The 12,520-nt window shown below is 43.3% G+C and overlaps 1 protein-coding gene across 1 annotated transcript in view; it reads right to left on the minus strand.

Moving 5' to 3' along the window:
- TRIM67 (tripartite motif containing 67) overlaps window positions 1-7,680 on the minus strand; it is a 33,881-nt gene extending 26,201 nt beyond the window's left edge. Inside the window, exon 1 of the mRNA XM_032216986.1 lies at window positions 6,739-7,680. Within this exon, the coding sequence (XP_032072877.1) occupies window positions 6,739-7,677 (939 nt within the window). The 5' untranslated portion in view covers window positions 7,678-7,680. The remainder of the gene's footprint in view (window positions 1-6,738) is intronic.
- Window positions 7,681-12,520: the final 4,840 nt, after the last annotated feature.

Here is a 12,520-nt window from a genome sequence, read left to right on the forward strand (position 1 = left end):
ACTTGGAAGGACCTGCCCACCACGCCCTGCCCCTTCCAGGAGTCCCCACATGGCCCATTTTGGATACCAGGTAAGTGTGGGGGGTGCACGGGTCTGGGAGGGCAACAATCGGGCCTTCTGGAAGTCCGAAAACAGGCCTGTTTCCTCTGGCCTCTGGAGCCCAGGGGAAGCTGGAGCCTTGGGGAAGCATCCAGAGGGAAAAAAACGGGCCTACCAGAAGTCTGGAAATGGGCCTGTTTCCAGCTTCTGGAGGACCTCTGGAGCCCAGCGAGGCCGTTTTTGCCCTCCCAGAGATTTGGGGAAAGCCTCCGGAGCCTGGGGAGGGTGAAAATGCCCCCCCTCCATGGTGCAGGAGGCCGAGTAGGCCACGCCCACCATGGCCATGCCCACCCAGCAACCAGACAGAGAACCAAGTTGCTAACATTTTAGAATCCCACCACTGGGCACAGTGACAGGTCACAATGTCTCGGGGTCATTTCTCCCAACAGCAAAGTCCTGATTGTGTGATGGAAGTTGCATCTGCAGGAGCAGAGATGGAGACTTTGAGCTTTCCTAGAAAGAGGCCTGGACTAAGAGACTATAAAGTCCCGAACGGGAGGGGGATGAAAAGAAGAGGTTCAGGATACCCACACCTTAAAATCTCTCAGGATGTTTAGAAGATTAGAGCTCAATTTGGCAAGATTCTGTCCATTAGGTGTAAACAAATAAACAATTGTATTCAACTGGATCACACTGTCTCATCTCTAGGCTTGGGCCTGACAGGTTATAATGTCATGGGATCCACTTTGGCTGTGATGGTGAACCTATGATGTTTGTCAAAGTTGATATGCTACAACATTTTGGGTAACATGCCAGCAATCCTCCATCACTAACACCCATTCTTGAAAGAAGGTCCTGTTCTCAGGTGATCTTTGGAGGTGTGGAGGTTGTGCAAGAATGTGAGGAGCTCTCTCATGCAGCCTATGAACCCTTTGGAAGTCACCACAAGATCACACTTTCATGCAGTGTTTGGAGAATCCGGAGGGCATTCAAGAGCACAGCGCAGAGAGTTGGGATACTGCATGAAAGCACATTCCATCCTTACACAGTCTCCAGAGCCTCCAAAAATCACACAAGAATAGGGTGTGCACTTTTTGGAGGCTGCAGACAAACTCCACAGAAAAGCGTTCTCAAAAGGTACTTTAAGAAAGCAGTGACGTGCGGTGAGGTTTATGACTGGTGAGGCAGCAATTTTTTTAGACTTGTGGACTTCAACTCCCAGAATTCCACAGCCAGGCGTGCTCAGTTCCGATTTAAAGCGACAGCATTTGTTTTTCTCCTTTGCTAAATAAGTTTCCTTCTTTTTCTTTTTCTTTTCCCTTCCCCTCCTTCCTCCCTCCCTCCCCCCTCTCTCAAACACACACACACACACACACACACAAAGTTGCACCAGGAGGATGAAGTTTGAATTTCTCCCCCTCCCTCCGACCCACACGTACCTTTTCCAGCTGTTTCAGAGCGGATTTCAACTCTGCTCTTGCCTGCCATCATGAAAAGAAAAAAAATGTAAAAGGAAAAAGGCAAGAGCTGAGGTCAGGCTTGGCTAGTTGCTGCCAGAGTCACCGTGGATGACTCTGCTTAACTGTTTAAAAAAGCCTCTAAAAAGCACCCCCTACAGGAGGATGCAGGAGAACGACGTGCCTCACCTACGTCAGGAATTTTTCGGCTTTTAACCCTTGCTTAACTCTGCTCGAGTGATCATAAAAAGTCAGACTAGATGAGGCACGTTGTTCTCCTGCCGCCTCCTATAGAGGGCACTTTTTTAGAGGCTTTTTTAAACAGTTAAGCACTAAGCAGAGTCATCCACTGTGACTCTGGCAGCAACTAGCTCAGCCTGACCTCAGCTCTTGCCTTTTTCCTTTTACATTTTTTTTTCTTTTCATGATGGCAGGCAAGAGCAGAGTTGAAATCCGCTCTGAAACAGCTGGAAAAGGTACGTGTGGGTCGGAGGGAGGGGGAGAAATTCAAACTTCATCCTCCTGGTGCAACTTTGTGTGTGTGTGTGTGTGTGTGTGTGTGTGTGTTTGAGAGAGGGGGGAGGGAGGGAGGAAGGAGGGGAAGGGAAAAGAAAAAGAAAAAGAAAAAGAAAAAGAAGGAAACTTATTTAGCAAAGGAGAAAAACAAATGCTGTCGCTTTAAATCGGAACTGAGCACGCCTGGCTGTGGAATTCTGGGAGTTGAAGTCTCTGCCTCCCCTGACTGCATGTCCCTGTAAGAAAGACTGTGTATGACCCAGAACAGCCTTGGGTAGGCCATAGGAGCCTGTAAACAGAAAGAAAACACCACCTGAAGATATATGCACAGATCATGGGGAGCTCTGGGCTACAAGGTCAATCGCCACAACCTCACACACCTTTGGGAACAGCACAAGGCACCATTTTTGAATAGCATGGTGGGTCTAGAACTCTACTTCAGGGCCGGCCTCAATTGCCATATGCCACCATTCAGGATAACCTAAATTTGATGAGGGTGGGGGGCAGAGCTAGATAATTGATTTTCTTTTGTTTGGGAGAGATGACACAACAGCAGAATCAAATTTTTTGACATGCCAAGTCCAAAAGGTTTGCCATCACTGCACTAGGGGGCTGACCTCACCCTATTAAGCTGAGCTACTGAATACCTTTCATCTGAAAAACCTCTTAGTAGCTTTTTAAAGTTGGAGAAAATAAAAATTTCTTTTTTATCTTTCTGCAGGAAAAATAGAAAATCATTGCTAGTATAATGGAAGGGAAGGAAGATCGGCTGCATATAGGCACACGCTGAAACAAGGAAACAGCTGTGGGGTTGTCTTGAGATACTGAAGAGATGGGAGCCCTCGCTCACCACTCAAGCTCTGTTGATAAGTCAATGCAGATGTTTTTTATTGCACTGCAGGTTTTTTTTTAAAAAAGCCCTTAAGCAAAGTTAGCACATATAAAGACCATGTTAATAGCCTTTTTTCCAGACATGTTACTTTATCAATAAAAGGAGGCTCCTGTATGCTGTGCATGTATCTGTGTGGGTATACAGAGTCAAAGCAATCCTACCTCTAAATAAAGGAACTGATACAGTCTCCTGAGGGATGTACATTGTATAAAGTATGTATTATTTAGCAATAAAAGACATTTCATTGAAGTACAAAGTGAATAATCAATAATCTTCCTTCCCAGCAAGGACAAATGGGCTTAATTGGTTTTCAAGTCAATCTCAAGATCTGCTTAAGAGTAAGGACAGCATAGTTGTATTTAATAAAAAATAATATGAACATTGTTTTAAAGCTCCATCTATGCATAACATATTTTTAATTCTTGTCATAGCCTAAAATCATTTGCTGCAAATAGTTAAATGCTCCTCAATTTTAGTATCAAATAGAAAATAAAAGGAAAACAAAAAGGAACATGACTGTAGGCAATTGATCATTTCCAATTGCTTTAATTTAGGGTAATTTGTGATTTCAGATAAGAGATCCACCTTCTATTTAAAAACACATCTTGGATGTGGAACTGATTAGAAATAGTCCTCAGCTTACAACGATTCATTTAGTGCCATTTGAAGTTACAATGGAACTGCAAAAAGTGACATGAATGGATTTCACACTTATAACGGTTGCAGCCTTCCCATGGTCATGTAATCAACCTTTGGGCACCGGGCAGCAGGCAAGTGTTTATGACAGTTGTATTATCCTGGAATTATGTGACCACTATTTGTAATCTTCCCGGCTGGTTTCTAACAAGCAAAATCAATGGGAGAACCCAGATTCGCTTAACGACCACATGATTCACTTAACAACTGCAGTGATTCACTTAACAATTTGGCAAAAGAGGTGATAAAATGGGCCAACATTCACTTAACAACTGTCTTTGGTTGTTAAGAAATTTGGGCCTCAACTGTGATCATAAGTCGAATAGAATTCTTTATTGGCCAAGTGTGATTGGACACACAAGGAATTTTTCTTTGGTGCATATGCTCTCAGTGTACATAAAAAGATAAGATACATTCATCAAAAAGGTTACCAGTATGGGATTCACTAGTGACCAATCTGTTTTACTATAACAGATTCTGACCTACATATGGCAATGGTTTATTTGAAAAGTCTTGTTCTGGCATACAAATATGGGAGCCCACTTACACTACTTGTTAAGCTGATATCTATGGTGATTGGTTTATGTATGTAAATTGAAAGAGTGGAACACTGAAAGAAGAATTAAATGGAGGGGAACTCTACTCCAGATGGCAAGATACAGACGAAGAATAAAACAAAAGAATTTATGGATTTAAAGAGAGAAATTTTGTTAGCAACATCATTGATAACACCACTGACAAGCTGATTAAGGAAACAGAAGAAGGGCATCAAAATTACATGACAGACTTAATAAGCAATGAGTTGCTAAGAGGAGTCTGTACAAATTTGATTAAGGAGATGATTAGAGGATTGATACCACAAATGGCAGAAGACATGAGACTGTTTTGCTACTGGAAAGATACAGGTTGATAGATGGAAGTGCATCATTTAAGACTAGTTAAACTTAGTGAAATTTAGTGACAATAGATATAAAATAAATAATTGATAATTATAATTATATACATATGTATTGTTATGATAAGTAATAATTGGATATGAATATTTGAATATTTGAATGGTACTCATGAAAGGAAGATTAGAAATCTTTTTGTTATAGATAAAGGCTAATAAAAAGAACTAAGTTAAATTTAGTTAAATTTTGATTATAAGGGGGAAAATTGTTATGATACAGGATACAGTCAAATAAAAGAGGGATAATGATACAAAGGAAAATATATATGTATGGGTACAACATAAGGAAACTGGATGTAAATGGTAAATAATGATTTGGTAAGGAGGATTAGAAATGTTTGTTACTAGATATTATGGATGTTTAGCTAGAATAGGCCATAAGGATTCAGTGTTATTGGAGAATTTTAGAAATAGCAAATGAAATGCCAGTATGTGGTTATGTTTTAAATCTTGATATATTTTATGATGAAGGATGTTTAAACAATTGTAGTCAACTGAAAATGGAGATATGATGATGGTAATATGTATAAATATTGGAGTTAAAATATTTGAGCTAATATGAATTATGATTGATGACTGTGGAAGAGGTGCATGAAAGTTTTTTGTAACCAACTGATACACTTTCTACAGTATGTAAAAAAGGAGGATTCTTTGTGTTGTGTTTGTTTCGAAAATTAAAAATATTTTTTTAAAAAAAAAGAGTTTTGAGGAAGAACCTATTCTTTAGTCCTGCTATCATCAGAGAGGTATATTCAGAAGATACCTGAACACGTACCTTTTCCATTGTTGCTCCAAACTTTGAAGCTACCTACGAAGGAAGGCCAGATTGCTTTTCCCTTTTTTGTGTCTGTGAGTTGGCAAATGCATTTTTATTCAGATGGGACATTGTCTGCTACAGTCAGTTTTAATTGGCTGCTGTTTTTTTCTTTTTACTGGTGTTTAATTCATTTTTTGTTTATCATTTAAGCTTTATTTCTGTAAGTTGATTTGTATAGCATTTTGCATGCAAAATCATGGTTGTTTTAGTCAACTGGTTGTTTTAAACAAAATGTTTAAAAATCTCTCGGGTGATTGGCTGCAAACTTCTTTCTCACAAAGCTTTGCTCAGAATGTATCTTCTCAAAATCCCAAAGAATCCCTGATATTCACAGTGACCTGAATCTTTGGCTCACAAGGGACACCTTGAACTATTCTTATGCTAGAAATTGGTGGCTCTGAAGCTGCTATGAAAACTTTGCTTGGGAGAAAAGCCAAACCATCCACTTTTGTGACAGATGGCACAGGAGATGAATGGGGGTTATTGAGGCAAGTGGGAAGATATATTGTTAGTCTCATTTTGCCATTAATACTGAAGTTATCTTCAAAACTGATTAACTCACTCCTTTAAAAGGTGAATAAGACCTGTTGCTAAGAGAAGCAGAATAGAGATTGTAAAGAACTGTGCATGCATCTAATTGTTAAAAGAACAGAAGTGTTTAAAAATGCCCATTCGAAGTCAGACAATTTATCCTTGATTACACCTTATGTATAAATATCTTGTTAAGGAAAGTTGTGTAAAATTATCTGCTTTCTGTTCAGATCGTGTAAATAATTCTCGTCTTAATAAAAAGGCAGCATTTTTTTCTAAAATGAGAAGTACCAGTGCTAAAGTCGGCCTGGCAGCTGCACATAATACGACAGTGACCCCGATTTCAATCTTCCATGAAGGACATCAGATATAAACTCTGCACTTCTTCAGAGACATTCCTTGCAGTGCCTATGACATTTATCTTTTCTTCCACTGCTCAACATTGTGACTCTTCTCTGCAATAAGAATGCCCAGGAAAGTTTTAGGGGGGAATTATTTAATAGATTAACTGATTGGAAGGGACCTTGCAGGTCATCTAGTCCAACCCCCTACCTAAGCAGGAGACCCTACATCTGCCTCTATCTAGGCTCAAACTGACAACCACCTGATTGAGAGACCAGAGCTCCACCTCTAGGCCTCAGCTGTCTGTTTTATTCACCCTTGGGAAGTAGCCCAGAGTGACTCAAGAGAGTGAGAAGTATGGCATATAAATTTAATAAGTAAACAATTAATAAACTTCCATTAGAAGAGGCGCACCCCTCTCCTCATGTAGCAGGTAACACCCAGAAGCCTCGTTGGCATATGTGGAGCAGGGTAGGCCCTGGTGGGCAAGGCTTACCTTGTGTTGTTTCCACATGGCTCCCAGGGCTTTCACATCATGCTTGGAGTGTTTCCCTTCTTCCAGACATTGGTAACAGACGGGGGTCCGGCAGGACACACAGTACATGCTGTAGTTCTCCAGCTCATGATCCGCGCAGGTTGGGGACTTGCGGGCAAGGCCCAGGACTTTGCTTCCTCCGCCGCACGCCCCGCCCGCGCCGCTAGGGGCGCTCTGCTGCTGGCTGGGGGGAGGAACCAAGCGGTGCTTGGCGAAAGGCCCGCGGGACGGGTGACATTTGACCTGGCAAGCCGAGCAGTAGAGCACCTCGCACTGTTCGCACAGCACCGCGGCCGCCTCCGGAGGGCTGCGGTCGCACAGTTGGCATTTGGCCATAGCCGAAGCGGCGGCCCGGCTCTGCTGGTAGCGGTGCACGATGGCCTCCAAGAGGCGGTTGCGCTGGAAGCCGCGCAGGCCGCGGGGATCCAGGGAAGCGCTGCGATGGCATTGCGGGCAGGTGAGCGAAGAGCTGGTTCCGCTCCCGCGGGGCCCGGCCAAAGCCGCCGCGGCCGACAGTCCCGGAGGCGGAGGCACCAAGGGCAACACTCGCACCCCGTTAGGAGATTTCAGGCTCGGGGTGTAGGAGCCGTAGCCGCTGTCCGTCTCGCTGTGCAAGCTCACCTTGTCGGCGTGGTCTCCGCCACCGCCACCGGTCCCACTGCTTCCGCCGGCGCTGCACTCGTAGTCCAGAGAAGCCGGGCCGCTTGTAGCTCCAGCACCTGGCATTGCCGCTGCCGCAGGGCCCCGAGGGTGCAGCATGGCGGGCAGATGCTGCTCGGACTCCGGCGTTTGCACAGCGATGGTGCGGGCGCAGGGCAGGCAGACATTGTGCGAACAGGGCAAGATGATGGGCTCCCGGAAGAGAGAACCGCAGACGGGGCACTTCAGCTCTTCTTCCATAGCTGCGGCTGCTTTGTGTTCCAAGACGGCCGAGTAGGAAGGATGGAAGCGATCAACACGAAAGCGGCAAGCTACGGTCGGGCTTCTCGCTGCTCTTGCCGCCACCTTTTCGACCCATATTCCACCGCGCGGCCCTCCTCTGTTTTCAATGGCGCATATGTGGTCGAGGCAGGAGTGGCGGGCCGGGGAACTTCTGCGGACCGCTGCAGGGCCAGCGCTTGCCCGTAGAGGAGCTCAGGCATTTGCTTGGGGCAGCACGATGGGTGGGGGCGGCACAGCAGGTGAAAGCGGGTTGCAGGCGAGAGTGGCAAAAAAAACCAAAAAAAAACCCTCAGCGCTCACCGATTAGGGCGACCATTAGATGGCAGCAAAAAGGAACGTAGAAAGCTGCATTTCTTTGCTGCCATCTAAAGGTTGCCCAGATTTTTTGCAACGCCGATCTGGTTGTCATCGATCTCCCCACCCCTCCACCCCCACTCCGCCTTTCCTCAAGAACGCTTCCAGCTACTGCTGATACCGCTGCTGTTTCTCTCCTCGGTGTATCTTATGAGACGCAAGGCCTAGGCACCGGAATAGGCTCGCTTCCCATTGTGGTGGGGCCCATCTGAGAGGTCTGCCGTGGGACCCAGAGAGAGCTCTACTTACGCCCCTAGTCTAGTCTTCTTTCCGGAAAGATATCGGAAAGGAATCCGATTTCAGCACCCAGGAGGCGTTGGACAGCTCCCCGCGGTGCAGAGTGTCGAGTTCAGCACCGCGGCACGTATGGACAGCGATTTCGGCGGCCGAGCAAGGAAAGGAGGCGGAAGGACGGCTCCTTTAGGTTGAGTTCAACAGCGCCAATGGCCGGATCAGCCTGCTTGGCGTTGCAGCTGCCGCGCTCCAAGCAAGAAGGAAGGGCGGGAGAGACGGGGTGGGTTTTTTCCTAGTCTCCGCAGCTGCTGCCGCAGCGGGACTGACCTTGCTCGATGGCGGCAGCCAAAGACATGGAAGACGAGCCGGCTATTGTTTATTGCAAAGGAATTTCCTTGCCCTTGGTGGATACCGTTCGTGTAATAATCCACTTGCTTGAATTTCTATTGCATAGAATAAGAAAAAAAGGGGGGGGGGAATATCGTAAAAGGGGGCGGGAGTAGGATTTTTTTTCTCCAGCAAATAGATGAGCACTTGCGTGTGACAGTGAAGGAAGAGCAAGTTTTATTTAAAGGGAGATGTCTTTATATCTTATGTTTATGGCTTAAAAACACATTACTTATAGACCAGATTGAGGATGGGAAGGGCAGGGGAAATTCTTCATTCATATTAGTTTTATTATGCCCAGAGGGGGGAAATATGCTCTAGGTGAATAAATTGGAAAGGCTAGAATGTGACCCCAACATAATTGTTGTTTTGGTTTTTCCAGCTCTCCTGTTAAACTGAAGCACCAATTTAGACCACAAAATCAAGCACGTTAGTTAAAAGAATGAAAGAGAAATGTGGCTTTTTCATTATTATAGGTGGCACATAGACTGAATGGTGATTGGATGATGGCACTTCACACACACATACAATTATACATAATGTAGGAAATAGAAACGAAGCACATCACTGGCAACCAAGTCCAGCTTCATTTCAAGAATAAATCAGAGTTGACAGCTGAATGTGTGTGAGTTGGAAATAATTATTACCAGAAATCTCTCACAGTGGTAAACCCCATCTGTTTTTCCTTTCCTCTACATATGTCTTAGAAAATGGAGAAATAAGCTGTTAGGGCTTTCTTTCTAATGCAGATTTAAAAAGCCCTTTTTTAAAACTTTAGAAAGAATATAGAGGTACTGCAACCCAGAAGTTAATGGCATGGAAAATAAATTAGATATACTACCTTAAACTCTTATCAGTACAAGATAGTGTAGTATTTCTTGTTTTAAATGTACATGTGCAGTATTAAAAACAAAAGCAACAGTAAAAGAAGAAACAGTATATAATCAAAATGAACTATACACTGCAGAGGTAAATATAAAATATTGCTTTTGTTTTACATGTGTCCGTCTGCCCTCCAGATATAATCAAATGATATTCTATGCATGAAGCTTGTTTAACTGATCACTAATACTCATGTTTTCCCCAAAATAAGACCCAGTCTTATTTTCTTTTGGCCCCCAAAATAAGCACTAGGACTTATTTTTGGGGAAACAAGATTTTAGGGTGATCAGCCCAATTGGGCACCCCACCCCTGGTGTACAAGAACTGAGAAGCTGACAGTGGCTGGCAGCAGCTGCAGCCTGCTGGTCCCTTGGTGCACTCCGGGGCTGCGCAGGGCAGATGGCATGGAGGGGAAGGCAGGCGATCCCGACATGCTGCATGGACTACAAGCAGGCCGAAAGATGCGAAGATGACATGTCCATCCGCAACTCTGGCCCACCGCCACTCAGCTTTCCCGGCACATCCGGATCATCTGCTTCCCCCCCACCTCAGCTTCTACTTGCTGCTCACATCTGCTGCACAGGATGTGGCTGCTGTCAGACACAGTCAGCCCACACACACTTGCCGTCTCCTATGCTGGCCATGCCTATGGCTTATTTTGGGGGTACAGTTTATATTAGGTACACATGTAAAAACAAGCTAGGGGTTATTTTCAGGATAGGTCTTATTTTGGGGAAAACATGGTATATTTCATATCAGTCTTTACGACCAAAGACTTAAATGCTAAGACTCAAAGTAATCACTATTCTTCATCCCAGAAAAGAATTGATTTCAACCAAGAATCGTAATAATTTATAGTTAAATTAAACTGTATGATCTTTTCAAAACTTGGTCTTCATTTCCCTCTTTTTCTCACATACCACTATGAGCACGGGAATGAAAAAGAAATGGAGCATTCTCCAACTCCTAAAAATTTTATGAATGTGTCCAAAATTAATTATGCACATACTGCAGTTTCCATCCTCACTATATTAATTCTGCATCACTTCAGTGCTGCAAAGGGTTATGTTCAGAAGAGAATTCAAAAATCTCTAAAACCATAAAGTGGTTTGATTCAATATCCATGGCTTTCCTGATCAAGGTTTTCTTCCAAGTATGACATTAGTCAGTGATTCAGCCTTTAAAAAAAGTTTGTCTATTGTACAATCAACAAGACTTTCAACATATAAAAATAATTAAACAGGAATGCTGCTAAAATCTAAGAAAAAGTGGCCTATACCTCCTTTAAAAACACAGTTGTGTGCCATTGGCATCCCTGGAGAAGGGCAAAGAGAGCTTCCTGACATGCTTTGGGATGCAAGCACCAAAAAAAGTGGGAATATTTTTTTCATCATGTTTATTTTTGTTTTTGTTTCCTTAGTCACAATTGTCTGATGCTGCAATTACAAGACACTTGATGCCTAAAAATACAGTAAAAGTATAATAAGCTTAAGATACAATTAAGTATAAAAAAATTAAAATAGATAAAGCCCAAATAAAACATACGGAATCAAGTCCCCCAAACCCTTGAAAATTACTAACTTTTAGCTGTTTTTGCTATTAGAAGATTATTCAAGTAAGTTTCATCACCAAACAACAAAAGCAAACTAAAACAAAAATAAAACTAGGACTTCCAGGTCTGTCCCCATCCACAAAATAGTGGACAAATAGATGCTTCTCTTGGCATAAGAGCCGAGGTGGCACAGTGGTTAAATGCAGCACTGCAGGCTACTTCAGCTGACTGCAGTTCAGCAGTTCAACGGTTCAAATCTCACCGGCTCAGGGTTAACTCAGCCTTCCATCCTTCCGAGGTGGGTGAAATGAGGACCCAGACTGTGGGGGCGATATGCTGACTCTGTAAACCGCTTAGAGAGGGCTGAAAGCCCTATGAAGCGGTATATAAGTCTAACTGCTATTGCTATATTGCTATTGCATGAGGTCGGACTGATTCTAGTGGAGATAAGAGGTCCTGAAGATAATCAGGCACTAAGTCATATTTCTCTACATGTTGTGTTCTTAATATAGTATCTGTAGGTAATGTTAACATAGGATAAAAAACCAACAAATCTCCTTTTGGGGGTGAGAGAAGGGAAATGACATTCCAAATAATATAATTCACATTTTTGTCTCATCTTGCAATAAATTCAGGGATACCTCAAAGTATATATCCATATTTTAATGACAGTAAAAACATAGCTTGTGACATAATCCATACAATCCATACCCATGCTCTCATGCTGTCAGAATTTGTAATCTATATTTTATATCTATGTTCTTTATTAAGGCACTTTCCAGATGTCCAAAAGGTCAGTGTTACACATTTAAGCCATTGTAAAGCAGCTTAACACAATGCAGTTTCCTAAATGTTTTAAGTTGCTTGTTTAATTCTCAAGGATACCTGTTCTAGAGGAATCCTAGATACTATCTGTCACTTAGCAAAATGAGTTTTGCAGTGGGAATATTGTGAAAATGGAAATGAACTTCTCCCTTAATTACACCAAACTATGAAGTAGGACACTCTGAGTGCAACTCATGGAACTCCAAGCCATGGAAGCCATCTGGGTGACATTGGGCCAGTCACTCTTCTCTTCAGCCCAACTCACCTCACAAGGGTTGCTGTTGTGGGGGAAATGGGAGGAAGGAGTGTTAGATATGTTCATCACCTTGTTTATATATCTCAACTTCTATATAAGGTAAAGGTAAAGGTTCCCCTCACACATATGTGCTAATTGTTCCTGACTCTAGGGGGCAGTACTCATCTCCGTTTCAAAGCCAAAGAGCCAGCACTGTCCGAAGACATCTCCATGGTCATGTGGTTGGCATGACTAAATGCCGAAGGTGCACGGAACATGTTACTTTCCCACCAAAGTGGTTCCTATTTTTTTACTTGCATTTTTACATACTT

The sequence above is a fragment of the Thamnophis elegans genome, chromosome 4 (assembly GCF_009769535.1).
Source record: "Thamnophis elegans isolate rThaEle1 chromosome 4, rThaEle1.pri, whole genome shotgun sequence".
NCBI classification, from domain to species: Eukaryota; Metazoa; Chordata; class Lepidosauria; order Squamata; family Colubridae; genus Thamnophis; species Thamnophis elegans.